Source organism: Mastigoproctus giganteus, chromosome 13 (genome assembly GCF_048544385.1).
Source record: "Mastigoproctus giganteus isolate SK-2022 chromosome 13, ASM4854438v1, whole genome shotgun sequence".
NCBI lineage: Eukaryota > Metazoa > Arthropoda > Arachnida > Uropygi > Thelyphonidae > Mastigoproctus > Mastigoproctus giganteus.
This window is the reverse complement of record NC_143587.1, coordinates 44848358-44866410: the sequence shown is the minus strand read 5'-3', so window position 1 is coordinate 44866410 and position 18053 is coordinate 44848358. Positions and strand designations below refer to the sequence as shown.

Below are 18053 nucleotides of genomic sequence, written 5' to 3'. Positions count from 1 at the left end.
TTGAAATCACCCATAATAAGGCATGACGCTTACTTGCCCATTCCATTTGCATGTAGAGGCTTTTGTCATAATCTTCACAATCACCTGGTCTGTAGATTACTCCTACTCGCATTATACCTTTGTTTCCAACTATCTCACACCATACAGACTCTATACTAGCATGTGAAACGTCTGAATCCGGGAAAGCTATCGTCGCACTCAGGCTGCTTCTGATAAGAAGCATTACCCCACCACCCCTTCTGTCTAACCTATCCTTCCTAAATACATTATACAAGCCGTACTGAAACTCATCATCCCCAATTTCCGGGTGGCACCACGTCTCTGTAAGCCCTATTATGTCCGCGTTACTTGTTTTAACCAGCAGTTCGAATTCGCTCATTTTATTGACGACACTTCTAACGTTACTGTATAAACAATTAAGATTTACTGTTCTTGTATATTTAACAACCCTAACACAACCCTTGAAGTTTTTTAGGCTCTCTTCCCTGGCATTAGCTACCCGCCCACGTGAAACGTCTGTGCCCCCAGAACATCTAGATAATACGTCCAGTTGGGGTAACAGATAAGAACTCTTGAGGTATGTGCAAGAGTTACTTTGACCAATATTATCAGATAAACGCGTGTCAGTATTACCCACATCCCCCCTAACTAGCAGTTTCCCTGAACCTTTAAGGTATCCTCAATAATACTGGCAAAAACGTTTGCACCACCTTTGTTTAAGTGTATCCCGTCTCTACAAAACAAATTCCTTCTACCTACAAGTGTGGGCCATGCTGATAGAAATTTCCCCCCTAAAGCCTTGCAGATTCCTTCAAGTCTTGAGTTAATCCACAAGGCTCTTAACATATAATCCCTCCTATCGTGTCTGGGCAGAATTGCAGACACATAGACATTATGGCCTAGCTCGCGACATTTCCTCAGCATGGTCCTGTATTTTTCCAACAAATCGTCAGATCGTGTACGTTTAATATCGTTTGTCCCCACATGAATTATAATATTTTCTTTGCCCCCTTTAAAATCTGACAGTCTGTTGGTGACATCATGAATAGTTGCTCCCGGCAGACATACCCTGGTTCTCCTCCACCTATCTTTATTACAAAAAATATTCCCCGTTTCCCTGACAATGGAGTCTCCTAATAATACAATGTCCTTTTTAACCAGAGTAGTTTGCACTTGGTTTTTCTGTTTTGAGGCTCGAATCGGGTGTGCATCACTTGGTAGATTGCTGGAGTTTTGAGTCCCTGACGAGCTCCCAGATGCATTATTTTCGAGGGCAAGCACTCGTTTTTTCAGGGACTCAAATTGTTCCCTCAGTGCACCAAATTGTAATTTAAGATCGGTGCACTCCTTACATCGATCACAAATCTTTATGCTGACTTACGGAAATCCCTACAAGAGTGTATAAACACCTTCTCACCTGGCAACGAAAAACATCTAGTAGAATCTGCCTCACACCTTAGAATCCTACAACAATTTGCTTCTGATTTATTTGTTAGAAGAAAACTTCTGTTGGCCAATCCTGCTTCAGCTTCACCTCCTACAGTGCCTCCAGCACCTTCAATAATGTCAGCCTCAACAAGTGAGCGGTGTCTTGCAAAGATAAAATATTGTCACCTTGAATAGCTCTTAGAAGATCACATAGATCCAGTTTTTTATTATTATTTTTATTTATTTATTTTTTTACTTTCATCCCCTCAAGCCTGGGCAACCCGAGGAAGCTGGCACCGACTGGTATTGCACTGCCTCCAGTGGATGCGGGATTTGTCCAATCTTAGACAATTTACTCTAATTTTTTTCATCTATATATTTTTAATTTATTTATATATATATATTTTTTCTTTCTCTCTTCTTTATTTTATTTTGTTTTATTTATTTATTTTGTAATATATTTTATTTTTACTTTTGCGTTAAGTTTTTTTTGTTTTTCTTTTCTTCTATTTTCTTTAGTTGTAGCGGCTAGAGAAAATAGAAGAAAGTCTGGGCAACTGGTTTTTTATTTATTTATCTTATTTTATTTTATACTATGAATCAGAGCTGTAATACTCAATACGTTCTACGTTGATATTAATATTTGTAAAATAATAAGAAGAGTTTACGTACTTGTACATCTACGTACTATATTGAGAGGTGTTCTATGTACTATATTGAGGTAAACTCCTCTTATTATTTTACACATACACTTATTTTATTTTATATAATTTTACTTCACCATCATTTTATTTATTTATTATTTATTTTATTAGCAATTTCCTTTTTTTTCACTTTGTATCTATATATATTTCTTCATTTTATTTTACTTTTTTTTGTTTTTTTTAATACTGTTTTATTTTATTTTCATTTTTTTAATTTAATTTTTTAAATTTAATCAATTTATTTATTTATTATTTTTTTCCTATTCTTCTCTATAAATCTTAGTTTTATCTTAGTTTATTTTATTTTACTTTTTCGTTTTTTTTTTGTTTTTTTAACTAACTTTTTTTTTATTATGATTTTATTTATTAATTTTTCCCTCTATGCTTGTACCCTAAGTTAGAGTAGCTGTGGGTACGGGATTTGCTGGCACCCACTGGTATAGCACTATCTCCAGTGGGTGCGAGAATTCGGCCTCTTCAGGGCAGACAAAATTTGTAATGGTCTATTTCCACTTGGCTAAGGACATATCTTTTTTTTATTTTTTTTTTTTTATGAAAACCCCAAACATGAGAGATATTAGAACCTATAGTACTTAGTACCGTGCTTGGGTTGAAGGTTGAGAAGATGAAAGAAGATATTTTTTGACATTGGACTTGAACTTCTGTAGACTATAAGTTTCAGAAAATACATATGAAGGAAGGTTGTTCCAGAAAACGGCAGTTGAATGAATAAACGAGGAAGATGAAAAGTTGGTTCTGTGAGTTTGAAGTTGGACAGTAAATGGATGTTGGCTGGTGGTGGCACGTGTTCGGACTATTTTGAAAGAGAGAGCGGGAATTATAGAAGCCAATTCAGAAGAACAATGCCCATGGAAGTATCTGTAGAAGAGGCATGCAGCAGAAACAGTACGTCGATGAGACAGCGAGTGGAGAGAGCCTGTTAGAGATGAATCATTAATTAACCTAACTGCCCTCTTCTGAATGGAATCAAGAAGCCTGAGAGAGGTTTTGGGGGCACCACCCCAGATGTGGGAACAATATTCCATGGCAGGGCGGATTTGCGATTTATACAGAGTGAGCACCTGTTTGGAAGAAAAGTAACGCCGAGAGCGAAAGAGAAAACCAAGTTTTTTAGATGCAGAAGAAGCAATATTTGTAATGTGCTTGTGCCAAGAGAGATTAGAAGTCAGGGTAATCCCCAAAAGAGATATCTCTTTGCCTAGAAATCGAAGTGTCACCAAAGATAAGCATAGGAGCAGAAGAATCCTTTTCGCGAGATATAAGACAAGACTGAGTTTTAGAAGGGTTGAAATCAACTAAGTTGTCTTTGCCCTACTGGAGAATTACCTGAAGATCGGCATTTAAGGAATTGGTAGCAGATTTTCGAGAAGTTGAAGCTGATTGAGCAGGGCAAGGTTTCTCAAAATGAAAAGTTGAATGCAATGTGCTATCATCGGCAAAACTATGGATAGGATTTCCAGTCAATGGAAGAAGGTCATTAATATACAAGAGGAAAAGAGTGGGGGAAAGAGCTGAACCTTGGGGGAGACCGCCATTAGTGAGAAGTTAGAAGACAGAGAACCATCTACCATCACCCTCAGGATGATCAGAGAGAAAACTGGATAACCAATTACAAAAAAACAGTTGGCAAACCATAAGATGGAAGTTTGTTTAGAAGACCTTTATGCCAAACACGATCGAAAGCCTTTGAGTTGTGAAGAGCAACTATTTGTGTTTCACTGAACCTTTCCATTGAATTAGTCCATAAATGGGTAACATAAGCCAGAATATCACCAGTCGATCGACACTGACGGAATCCATACTGGCGATCGTTGATCAGACGGAAGGTTTCTAGGTAGTTTAAAAGTTGGAGGTTAATTGATTTCTCCATTACTTTAGAAAGAGTAGAAGTAATTGCAATGGAACGATAATTGCATGGGAGGGATTTTTCACCCTTTTTAGGAACTGGCTGGATATGAGCAAATTTCCAAGCAGAAGGAAAAACACCTTTGTAATAAGAAAGTGAAAAAAGGCGGCAAAGAATAGGAGTAAGTTCTGGAGCACATGTTTTGAGAACAATTGGAGAAATACCATCGGGACCTGGAGCTTTCTTAGCATCAAGATTCATCAAAATCCTTCTGACATCCTTTTGACGGAAGACCACAGGAGGCATTGAATAGAGCGTGTTGTGAATGGTGGGAGGTATTTTACCAAGATCATTAATACATGAGTTGGAAGAAAAATGGGACGCTAGCAGGTCAGCTTTATTCTTCGCTGAAGTGACAACAGAACCATCTGGTTTGGACAGAGGTGGAAGCAGAGATGGGGAAAGTTGCGGCCAATAGCTTTGGCAAGAGACGAGAATGCTCATTAGGCCAAGAAGCAAGTTTTCTACTCTTAGCCTGTTCGAACTCTAGTTTGGACTGATTAATAACTGCTTTACAATTGTTGCGAGCTTTGGTGTAGGCAGAAAATGAAACTGAAGAATTAGAAACAAGCGAATTACGATATGCAATGTTCTTCTCTTGAACAGCCTTAGCACATTTATTGGAAAACCAAGGTTTAGATAAAGGACGAGATTTTAAAATGGAGGGTGGGATAAAGCATTTCATTTCTGCAAGAATAATTTCACTTACACGGTCTGAGCAAACGTTGACATCAGAAGTTTTGAAACACTAATCAGACCAAGGAAAAGAAGAAAAAAAGTCTCGCAGGTCATCCCATTTTGTATTCTTGTAAAGCCAAACAACACGAGGTTGGGAATAGCCATGAGATAAAGGTTCCATTGGAGAAGAGACAATAACCAAGTTTTTATCTGAAGGTCTAAAGGATCTCTCACTTCGACCGTGTACTTAGAAGGGTTGTTTGTGAGAAAAAGATCAAGCATGTTGGCTGTATTGTTAGGATTGTCCGGTATTCTTGTAGGTAAATGAACAATCTGTGCAAGGTCATTAGTAATTTCAAAAGCCTCAGCATCTAGACCAGCTGGGTCGGTGTGACTAGAAAACGGAAGCCAGCTGGAGTTGTGAACATTAAAATCACCAAGGAGAATTACCTCACTGTTAGGAAAGTTGCAAAGAGAGGAAGTCAAAGAGCTCCAAGTGATTAGTGGAGTTGGGAGAACGGTAGAGACAACAGATGAATTTGACACAATGAGGTAGAGAGATTTTAAGCCAGAGAAGATCAAAGAGAGGAGATTCCAAATTGTCAAGTCTCAGACAGGGAATATCAGAACGGACATATGCACAAGTACCACCTTTGAGGCGAAAGGAATCGTACAGCGAATAATTTGGACATCTGAGATGAACAGTAGTTGAATCAACTGATAACTGAGATTCCGTCAGAAAAAGTACATGGGGTTTGGTAGACTGCAAGTCGAAATGGACATCGTTCAGATTATAATTGAGACCAGGTATATTTGTGAAATGAATTAGGAAGTGTTTGTGAGGTTTAGATCTTTTTGCAGATAAGCTTGCTCTATTAGTTTAACAATGCATGGTGTATTCAATAGTAAGATAAAGTTGGTGGGACATGCTGTATGAAGTAATGAATTTTTTGGATATGGCGTACACGTGGTAATAATATACCCAGATGCTTGACATAACGTGGCCTCGAAAATGCTCCCCGCATACACACTACTCGGACTCCCTCCAGTCACTATCTGGCAGAGTAGGGGTAGCAAGATTATACACTAGCTGATCTGGAAGCCTCCTAGAGAGATACCAATAGGTTCGGTCCGGTGTACTAACTAGCGACCGGCCTGCGAACACCGTTTTAGAGCTGTACCCTCAAAATGTGAGGAATAATGGATCTCACCACGATGTTCATCATAACCTCAAAAGTCATCAATCATACTGCATGATGGAAGAGATAGGAAAGGGTTGACTGGAACTTAGCTCTAGAGACTAACATTCTTCTTCTTCTTGGTCCTTAGCTGGCAGCTGGGGGAGGCGGTTGGCCATGCAACCAGTATGCTGCTGTAGGTGCCGCAGGGTTTAGGACTTGCTCTGTGATTTTCTTCCATACTTTACGATCCATGGCGTCAGTCCTGGCCTGGTTAAGGTCGAGACGTCGGCTCTTCAAGTCATTTTCCACTTGCTTGGCCCACGTTTTCCTAGGCGCGGTCCGTTGGATGCTCCATTGGGTGGGTCGTTGCCTCCAAAGGAGTGTGGATGGTATTCTGTTCGTGCCCATTCTACATACGTGGCCAAACCATCTAAGCCTTCGATTCTGGATTTGGTCGGCAATGGTTGGTTGCTGTTGGCATCTGGCGCGGATGGTATCATTAGTGATGCGGTCACGAAGTGAGATGCCCAAAATCTGCCGCAGGCATCGCATTTGGAATACCTCAAATTAGCATTAGCATTAGTAGAGGCATATGATGCAAGAAAGCAAGCTTATGCAGCATCAGCCAAAAAAAAAAAAAACCCACTTCCACTTCACCCCTGCGTTCGTTCGAAATACCTGTCCAGCTGACCCTTAAATTTATTTAGGCTATCAACTTCCACGACAAGGGATGTAAGTCTGTTCCACCAACCAACCAACTATCCGCTGGCTAAAGGCAAATTTCCGCACGTCTATCCTACATCTGTCTTTCCTCAATTTGAATTTATGCCCTCTCAGGTGATTATTCTGAGCAAGAGGAAGAATCCCATCAGCATTGAGCATGCTCAAACCATTCAAGGCTTTATACACCTCTATCAGATCACCTCGCCGGTGCCTAGTCTCCAGACACTGCAATTTGCAAAACTTAAGCCTTTCTTCGTAAGAGTACCCCTTTGTTCCATTCACAAATCTTGTTGCCCTTCTCTGTACTCGTTCCAGCAGCTCTACATCATTCTTGAAATGAGGCCTCCAGACCTGTATACAGTACTCAAGGTTTGGCCTGACCATTGTCTTATACAAGGGAATAATCACTTCCTTATCCCTGCTATAAAAATTCCTGTGTATTATTGACAAGACACCATGAGCTATTCTTGCAGCCCGTCTGCACTGCTCAGAGAACTTCATATCTTCATATTTGAAAGCATTAGCAGCCGTTCGACCGTTTATGACAGTTTGATTATATTCAGATGTTCTGCATATTTCTATGGCATTTTAGTGACTACGTATTAGCGTTTTACGGTTCATCTTTAGGTATTCGTTTTCATATTTTTACAGTTTGTTTGTGGAATTTTTCCTCCATTTCAACACAATATAACAATACGATTCAAAGAATAAGTTAATTATTTGAAAGGTCAAATTTTAATCTCGAAACAGCTGAAGGCATCGCTGAAAAAAAATGTAAGACTTAAAAGAGTATGTTACAGTTTATATTTGGGTTGTTGTTCACGGATGGATCCCACTGGATGGATTGATCTTTTCGTTATCACGAATGAAAAGAAGGGAGAAATAAATAACCATTTGCAAATAATTTATCAGTGAGTTGTGATCATAACATAGTTTAACTCACCAGAATATGTAAGAAATGTTCTTTTGACAACTTTCTTCCGTTTATTTTTGCCATCTTGTGAAGAAGCTCGGCAGCCTTTTCTGTATAACCTCTTGTTAGCAACCAGCCAGCTGACTCCGGAATAAACCTTAAAAAAAAACAAAAAACAACAACTTGCAGATCTCGACAGTAAGATTTTTTATCAAAGTATCCAACTTGAAGCGCTACTCACCATGCCACGAAAAGAACGAAAACGGCTGGAATTAAGCAACTGCAATGTATCCACTTCCAGTCTTGGAGGTAATAAGCAATCCACGGAAAGGAAGCCGATGTGGTTGTCCAAGTCACTCCCCACGTAAACAATACCAATTTTCTGGCTGGAGGGCCGGAGTATTCTAAAGCTAAGCAAGCCAGTTATAAAATCGCTAATTAATGAAATATTCAGAACACAATTATATTGCCTGGCTACTTTATTAGCACTAGGTCGTTTGAGCGTGTATGAAACAATATATGCAAAAATATGTAAATTAAATAGTCACATGGTGTGCGACGAGTGCAGGACAGCGCTATAAACCGCTGGACACGACTAATACCTGTTCACTGGCAGTGTGGAGTGAGCAGGCCTCATTCTTTGACTACCAAAGAATTGATTCTAGGTACGCTTTTAGCAGGTTTTGCAGCAGAGAGGACGGCTGCACTTGCGAGCGTTCAAAGAGCGGTGTCATTCGAATCTTTGACGAATGGAAAAACATCCGTGAACAGATGCAACTATGGCAAAAAATGTAAAGCGGGTGAGGTGCTGGACATCTGGAGCGATTATAAAGTGTAATCGTCGCCAACGAAGGAATAATTAACCTCAGCACTTTAATGCAAAAACATCACAAGACATTAATGCCTGCACCATTAGATGCCCGCAAGGAATGCACTGTGGAAAAAAAGAGAACTTCACGAAAGCCACTGATCCCCGACACCAACCGAAAATATGGCCTCGTTGGCGCAGCAATGCAAAGGATGAACGCACGAGCACTCATGGCAAGTCACGTAGTCAGATGCTATTTATGATTTCCGATGGAGTGCACTATATGGAGCAAACCACAAGAGGAGCTGGAGTCATCCTGTTGTATACCGACAGTGCAAGCTTCTGGAGTACATGTGAGGCATACGTTCATAGCATATCCTCGATTTCCTCATACCCCTGGAGGGCATCATTAACGACACCTTAACAATAGTGAAATTATAGTATCCTTATAATACCGTGATAAATCTGACTAAAAAATGAATAGCAAATGCTTAGAAAACGGTACTCACCTTGTATAAATCTGCAATAAAATTTTTTGGTAGATGGTGGTTAACGACACCTTAACATCGTTGGAATCAGATATACCCGGCAATGTTGCACGTTTACTCCTAAGGACATGGATAATTTCAAGATTACGGTGCAACCATTCACAGGGCCAAACGTATAAAAGAGTGGTTTGAAAAATATGACATATGAGGAAGACTTTAAGCATTTTCCCTGTCCATTCCGATCACGAAATCTCAATCCCATTGAGTCTGCATATGAACCGGAAAGACGTGTATATTGAGGCTATGAGGTCGGTATGTTGCGTCTGTAACTGACTGCATCCTTCAATCAGTTTGCTGGACAAAAAACACCAGTTTCTGAAAGATAAAACTATGAAACCATTACCTGAGACCAACTAACTCAGCCACTTGTGAAAAATGCCCATAAAAATTGGCGAGTCATTGGCCTTTTCCAACACAGGCCTTTTCCCACCCGATGGGAGAAAGTGATTACACTACGGCACAATTCTCTACTCACTTCACTCCAACAGTGAGAACAGTTTTATTACATAAATGGACAAATATTCTTCTTTGTCCTTTTCTCATTCCCTGTGACATTGTGTTGATTGGGGTCGGTCATCGCAGTGCAACACTGCGTTAGTTCATGGTCCTAATAAAGTAGTCAGGCAGTAGACCTTTAAATACAGTATCAATAATAAATTCAAATTGTTAAAAGGCTCCTATTTTATATTATTTATGACAAATATTGGGACGTAGTACTACGCAGTTTGACGCTGCAGAAAGTAGCTTGAAATAAATATTTATTAAAGCAAAATTCTGTGTTTTGATTTCTACAGTTCGTTTTCCTGCGTGGTAGAATAGGGTTTTCTAGTATTAATAAGAAATTTCGTAGGAAAAGAGCAGAGCATGAATCATGTCACGTCATGTTCAATACATTTATGATATATTTACAAATTGATGCGTAGCTTGAGAATCGTATTCTGGTTTGCGCGCTTAGGAACGATAAACTGGATTACTGAGTAGCGCACAACTTCAAATTTTGTGTTCAGTTAAAAATTCTTCATCTGAAACATTGACGTTGTTATTGGAAACGTATGGTGGGGATTTGATGACAGTAGTATTGAGTACTTTGAATTATACAAGATAGCTAAGCGGTGACTATACGGTTGTACACATTTCGGAGAGCCTGCAATAAGACCAAAGGAATCTACTTAAAGGGACTGGATTTTGCTAAAGGGCAATGCACCTGCACACAAATCGACTGGAGAGAGAGAGAGAGAGAGAGAAAAGTGCTATTTCGTCGTATATACGAGTAATAGCGCATAGCATTTGGTATTGGTATTTTTAACATTGCATGGAATAATGCAATCCTAATCGTTCGTTATAATCAGCATCACTTTCTTCTGTGCATGTTTTTTGGACGGGAGAACTTCAGAAGAACCCTTCATTGGACTGGTGATTGAGTCCTGGAAACATTCCATTGCGTTTCGCTTCATTGTCACTTCAGTCTATCTAAAATCTGACGTTGTTTCGTAAACATAGCTCAGAATACCTAATAGGCACTTGCATTTCTAACTTACAGTTCTTAAGGAATGCTGCTGCAGGTATACAACTTCATCTACTTTTACGTCACGTAATTTCTACTCACTACCACATGTACATAAAAAAAATCCTCATTTAGGGAACGATCTCAATCACCCATGTGTATTTTGTTCATAAACTGTGTGCATTCTCTGGTTTGTTTGTTTGTTTTCCTGAACGAAAAACTCGAGTTTCGGGAGTAAAAACCTTTCTATCCTTCCCTGAACCACTAATTCAGTGGTTCAGGGAAGGATAGAAATAAAAGTTCCTCACGTCATTGAAGGAATTTGAACCCGCGTCATATCCACTCGGTGTGGAGGAGGACGGTGATTATACCCACCGTGCTTCCCAACGAGGACTGGAGCATGTAAGTAGCTATTTTTTCAGTTCCATTTGTAAGTTCTATTTGCAGATTTCGGAGAATGTAGATTACTCTATCAGCAATGAGTGAATAGAACATCACTGCGTTTTAATAATTATATCTTACCTGGTAAACCCGCCCTTCCCTGTGATTTTACATGGCTCTTTAAAGTATAAACAGAAAGTTACTTATTTAACTGATATATTCAAGTGCTGTATTCATTTTTTTTCTTTATAATTATTTTTTCAGGTACCTTTTAATAGAGAATCTCTAATTCTGAATGTCAGTGACGACATAAAATGAACTGGGCATATTTATTTGCTCAAATAAAGTGCATAGCCAAGATGCATCCTTTATAATTTATCCCTCGCTTATTTTTCAAACACTTTGTTCAAGATTACGATGCCTCAGAAAGCAATTCTAAGAAACGATAAGATAAAATAGCGCGAATCAACCAATGACCTTTTTTATTTGGATCAAGCAGAGGATTTTGTCTTAACTAATGAGCCCTAGATGAAGACATAATAAATCAAAATGCTTTCCAGAACTATAAATCTGGATGAAAATGCGTCAGCAGAATATTCGATGCCCTCCAAAAAATTATGGCTGCATGCAAGATACACGTTTTATTGTTATTAACAGCAAGAGATAGTGCATGATTTATCGCTTATAATCCTGTATACAAAGTCCGAACGCGAAATGTCCATTGCCTCCTGTCTGCTTAGAATCATTCTAATCTGCAGAAAGTGCTTCTGACAATTACAAGTCAGTAAAACAAGTAAAATAACTGTTCAGTTTTCTTTCATGTTGTTGTTGTTGTTATAGGGTTTTAGGCGTATCATCGATTTAGACCATATTGCGCCGTATATATTATGTAAATTGCGTGTGTTCTGTAGACGAAAAGCCCAATTTCTGGGAGAAAAAACACACTATTATCTCATCCGAAACCAATTAACTCCGCCACGTTGTGAAAAAAGGCCCATGAAAATTCCCAGCGTCATTGACAAGATTCGAACTCGGGTCTTTTCCACCCGATGTGGGGAGGAAGATGATTTTACTCCCCGAGGGCCTTTTCTTTCGTGCTACATTTAAGAGGACTAGGGAGTAATGCTAAAATTGCTATTACTTTCGAAAACCACTATATGTATATCATACAGCTTGTTTCAAAAGCATATGAAAAAAATTCTTGGAGATATTCTAGGGTCCAAACTAAGATGAGAAAAAGTCATATAAGGTTGCTCAATTGCTCTTGTAAGCTTAATTTAAGTTCCTCTAAAACGCAATGACTTCAAATAAACGAAACAAAGAAATTCATATCATTATGTACCGTATTATAAGAAGCACTTATCAAATTAAGTTCCTTTACTCTGCTTCGTAACTTTATTCTTTATATTGATAGTCCAGCGTAATAATGAATTTAAAAATTGTAGATTAAATTTCTCCACTTCATGGACCCAGTGACCAGGGAGGGTAGAAGGGCAACTACCGAAGACAGTAAAGGCTTTGAATCTGGACATTTGGTTTTAAGATACAGCTGAACCTGCATGTTGAGGGAATAATTATATCTTAAAACAATAAAAAATTGGTAGTGACTATGGATTTTCCTAAACCCATATCATCACAGTGTTCCACGAAGTTTATACTTATTTAGGAAAGCAGGCCTGTTTATTCATTCCTGTAAATCTTTCATTAGTTCCAATCATTTCAAAATATAACAACATCAGCTCCAGTGAGATCAAGAACAAATCCTATATATTACTCTTAATATTCGGCGATGGAATAACAAAATGAGCTAGAAAGTATTTACATTACAATAGTTTATAACGGAATTAGTTACTACCAAGAGAATAGAATGTGACACTAAATTATGCAACTCACCAATCATGAACACTATAACTGAAAGATTGCAGGTTCCCATTGCTGCAAATAAACGCGTGGTAGCAAAATATATATAATCCTGATTCAATAAAGCAGCAATATGTGACACTACAGATATCACAGTGATTACAACAAATGTCTTCTTCCTTCCGTATCTGAAAAATAATTTTAAAAAAATCACAGAATTTTATTTCTATATTTTAATATAATATCTGCTAAGAAGTAAGCTGTAGTTTCTATAAATTTGTATAAGACTCACCTGCTTTTTTAACCGTAAGGCTTGATGTATTTAGAAAGGATGAAATTAAAATAGGGGAGTGGAATCAAAAGAATGAATTTAAAAGAAACTTGGAATCCCCAAAAAATTGCACTTTCTTCTAAGGGTTCTGTTAAAAAAAAATAAATAAACAAATAAATAAAAAATAAATTTAAGAACATAAAGAACATTAAAAACCATGACGCTCGACAGTGGACTTTCATGAATGTAGTGACCCCTGTTTAAAATTTCAGAACTGTTGCTAAATAAAAAGTAAACAGTTAAGGAAAAGTAATAGATACACTTTATTGATAGTCTTTAATGAGAACGGGATTTGACTATATAAGCAGACTATGTAAGTTGAAGGTAATAACCAAATATCAAATATTTCGTTATTATCTTCATTATTATTATTCATTATTGAAATATGGTTGGGTCTCAAAGCACGTGAACTCAAAATCGCGACACCCCCTCTTACACGTGAGGAGTGAATAACCTTGACCCGCCTGTAGAAATTCTGTCGATTATAATAAGGACGATAATGTGTGTCTTTAGGTTAAACACGGCCCTACAGGCACACCCCTTATAAGGACTGATTCGTCCTGATTTTACTTTATGTAAGATTTATGTACGTTAAATTTAACACAAATAAAACTTAAAATATACACGCGTACATAGTTTATAGAAGTTCGCCTTTTATCTTAATACAATAGTTTTTTTTTTTTATGGGGGAACCCAACTTCAGCTATGGAAATTCCCCTAGCTGCAAACCCAACTTACGTGGATTCCCATAGCTGGCCTGGTATCCCTCACTTACGCGTGGATACCATGCGCCTAATACTTTTAAAATGCTTTTATGAAATATTTTGTAAAATACTCTTATTTTCTCTGAGAGATGGCTTTTCTTTTCCATCCAATCTTATTCAAAACTTTTGCACCGCTTAGCACAATTTCTAGCTGGGTACTGCATAATGCAATTGTCTTGTGAAAGCTGAAGAGCTGAAAAATGAATGGAGCAGTCCTTAAACCAGCCAACACAACTTAAATGTTTGGCTTTTAACGAGAGTTCAGATACTACAGTTTGATGAATTGTTATAGAATTTGATGCTTAAGGTTTTATGTATCTAATTCTATAATAAAGTACAATATAATTATAAATAACTACCTACTTAATAATTACGACAATAATTACGAATAGTTTTAGAGTAATGCCCACGTTACACTTAAAAATTAGTTATTCTAACACATTCATATATAATTTTATTAAATGAATAAAAAGAAACATCAATTTTAATTCAGTTAAAAAAGAGCTTAAAAGACTGAAAAATTTAATATAGTTAAGGAAGGACGTTACGTGGTTGTTTTCCATTAAAATTATTACTAAATATAATACCAAGTATTTAAGCGACATCCCTGATTTATATTTAAAATTTTCAGATATGAGTGATGAAAACCTTAAATCGCATTGCTGTAATTTGCATACAAAATTAACAGACAGTCTTCGAGTGAAAGAGATAAAAAGCGATGAACTTTTTGAACAGTTGAAAGCATGAAAAACGTTAGAGATTTAAACATTCTGATCCAAAAGAGTTGTTAAAACTAGTATGTGAACATAATAAATATATTTATTAAAAATTAATAAACGCAGTACTAATATTACAACTATATTTCTTGTATTATAAGTGAAGTTTATTTATAGTTTAACACTGAGGCAACTCGTTGTGATGGCCTCACGAAATGGGAGATTAGTGCCACTGGGAAAAGGCTGTTGCCTTTTCCATAGTCTGTTATATAAAATATATATATATCAGTCTCGCTTTTTACGTTGTTTTTATTTTTAATTTAATTATTGAATAAAACGTTAATTAATTTACTTACCTATCACTTATATATCCAAAAATCAGATAGCCAAGAACAGAACCAACCCAATAGAATGTATGAATAAAGTACACTTTCCAGGCGTTATCACACACCCAATCATTCTAAAGATAAAAAGAACAATTATTAAAATAGAAAATAGTTTAGTAACTATATATTTATAGTATTTATAGTATATTTATATTCATAAAAAATTCAGTTTAGATTTGAGTTCATTCATCTGCTTGACTTATCTATTCTGCTGTTTTGAAAAACAATAACAGTTGAATACGTTACGATTAAGAAATCATTGGTATTACTAGTAGCTGTAGAACAGGCATTTCATTATATACTTTTTATTTCCAGAGCGCCCAGACCTTTTTCACTTTAATTTGTATCCTTTACCAAAATATCAGAGAATGCAATTAATAGCAAGTTGCTCCTCCTTAAGTGGAAGTGACGGTAGCAATACTCCTTGACAATGAGGAGGCATTTTCTTGTACTCATTTTACACCACATTTGTGTACCCTCATTCTATCGTTATTACCTCGAAGTTAGCTGGTTTGTATATCTTTATTCTATCTTTATTACCTCATAGTTAGCCGGGTATATGCAATTTGTGTTAATTCACCTCTTGCACAAACTATTTGATTATAAACCGAGTATTTGGTGGAGTAATTTTAGTTAGAGTAATTTGACTGTTTTATACAGACATCAAATAGAAATATTTGTGACTTTTTGCAGAAAAATCAAATAATTTGCAATATTTATGTGCTGCAGGCAAGGTCGGATTTACCGAGGCACGGTCGTTCCAGGGCACCAAGTTGGCAGAAGCCTTAAAAAATGCAATTATTTTTAGAACAGAACCCCACGATCTTACTTTATTATACTCATCAAAGTCATTAGGTCTATAACACACTCCTACTCTTAATTTTGCTTTCCCAGTGCTTATGTCAAACCAAACTGACTCGACACTGCACTGTCCATCCATATCGACTGGGATGGACAGTGCAGTATCTTCCTTGGATTTTATGTGTTTCTTAACTAATAATATAATCCCTTCTCCCTTCCTATCCGGTTCTATCCTTCCTGTACACATTGTACTCCCCAATTTCCAGTTCTTCGTTCCTTGTATCTGTGTGACACCACTCTCTGATATCCCAACAATATCTGCCTTTGATGTTTTGACCAACATCACAAATTCATCAAATTTATTTACTAAACTCCTAGCAGTCTCTGGAATCCCCCGCACCTTGTTTTCCAGGCTGCTGCTCATTCCAATAGAGCATGCAAGAATCACTTTCACCTCTGCCAGCGGCTACTGTTAATCTATTAATCCGTATATCCCCACTAGGCTAGCAGTTTTCCAACCCACCTAACACTGCTTCAATATTCTTGCACCCTTTCTATTTAAGTGTATCCCATCTCTGTAGAAGCAGTCTCTCCTGTTAACAAGCACACATCAGGCTGAAAAAAATTCTACCACTTGAGCCTTGCACAATCTCTTCAGGGCCGAATTGATCGACAAGGCTCTCATCATATAATCCCTCCTATCGTGTCTGGGCAGAATTGCATACACTTTCAAATTCATCCTAACTCACGGCTATTTTTTTCAACATTGACCTGTACTTGTTAAGTAATTCTGCCCGTCTCCTACTCTTAATATCATTAGTGCCAATGCACAACAATATCACCTTTTGTGCCCTTAAAAGATTATCTGCTCTACAACGTCATCAACCTTTTCCCCTGGCAGACATAGATTACAAGGATTAAAAAGAGGTTATAAAAATGGCTTGCCAATTTTACAGTTGACACAATGATAATAATATAATAGAATTAATGATAATATAGCAGAAATTTCTAGAGACATAACATATTAGTCTAATACAAGTTAAGGTAAAGAGATTAGAAAACACAGTAAAAAGCGAATAGTCTTAAATATATACAAGCATATTTTTTATACCGTGGCAAAGTTAGTAGGCCTCAAACGGGGACTGTATTTCCCCCTCCCCCAGGAAATTTAATTTTTCATCCAGAAATAAACTAAGAAATACATTCAGTGTCAGGGTGTAGGAATTAATGTTCAGATTATCCTGTCGTCTTTTCCGGCACATTTGTTTGGATTTGGGCCCATTTCAATGTGGGAACCACTGCATTTCATCTGTTGCATGAATTTTACAAACAAATGTGCCGGAAAAGAGATTAATAATATAAAGGGGTGAAATAAAGAGGAAATAGGTTAAAAAAAAGAAGGTACAGTGTACCTTGATTGTTTATAAATATTCGGGTAACTTCCAAACTCAATTTTATCCCGAGACAAAATCGAGTCAGGGAATCGTCCAATCCTTTTTTAAGCTACCAAGATTAACCATGCATCTACCTACCTATATAATCTACGCTACATTTCGCACATAATTACCTCTGTTGCAACTGTAGGAAACTGAGAAGAGAAATCGTACTCCCAGCCATATTGACAACCAATAGTTTGCAGTTCAGCACTTTCCACCAACTCTAGATTATTGTACCAGTGAGGTGTATCCACACGAACTAAGCTATAATTAAAAGCTACTTCATACATGACACAATTATTCCTCTTCTTAGAAGACCCATTCATGTACAATTGTTGAATGGATATTTGACTAATTTGGTCAACGCAACTAGAGGAGGTATGATCATAAGAACGGCACCAGTGATCAGGTACAAGTAAAAGAAAAATCTGAATGTAATAGGTAGAACACATATAACAACTACATAGTGCTACGTAGATAATCAGAATTCGTTGAAATAAGCCAAATTCTCCAGCTTCTTGTAAAACCTTGTCTAATTTCATAACGCCTTAATGAGATGATGACTTTTGAAATTTCTACAATACAGGAAATTCCCTAAGTGGGACTAGTCGAATTAAAGTACCACAATTGCTTTACCTACCTCCTTATATATATATATATCTCACTGATAAGTTGAAAGGCAACGTAATCAGCAGAGTGATATACGAGGAGACAATTTTTTTTTTCTTCTGAACCCATGATTTGCATTTTTATAGATTACACGTTATACTTTTCTTTTTTTAAGGTTGACATTTGATTTTGTTACAAGTAGTGTGCACTTTTCTAATTTGGGAAACCTATGGATGTTCCTAAATTACGCATCGATTTTTTGTTTAATTTATATTAAAATTCGAAGTTTGTGGGACCAACTGATGATGTTACCAACAGCAAATTCTAAATGGGAAGCATTCAAGGAATTAATCTT

The 18053-nt window shown here is 37.1% G+C and overlaps 1 protein-coding gene across 1 annotated transcript in view; it reads right to left on the bottom strand.

Moving 5' to 3' along the window:
* Window positions 1–17631, bottom strand: part of LOC150076001 (solute carrier family 22 member 7-like) — a 41328-nt gene extending 23697 nt beyond the window's left edge. The window contains exons 1-5 of the mRNA XM_090387230.1: window positions 17221–17631; window positions 14823–14926; window positions 12689–12843; window positions 7796–7964; window positions 7585–7711 (exon numbers count right to left, since the gene is read on the bottom strand). Coding sequence (XP_090243356.1) covers window positions 7585–7711; window positions 7796–7964; window positions 12689–12843; window positions 14823–14926; window positions 17221–17631 — 966 coding nt within the window. The remainder of the gene's footprint in view (window positions 1–7584; window positions 7712–7795; window positions 7965–12688; window positions 12844–14822; window positions 14927–17220) is intronic.
* Between the last annotated feature and the right edge of the window lie 422 nt (window positions 17632–18053).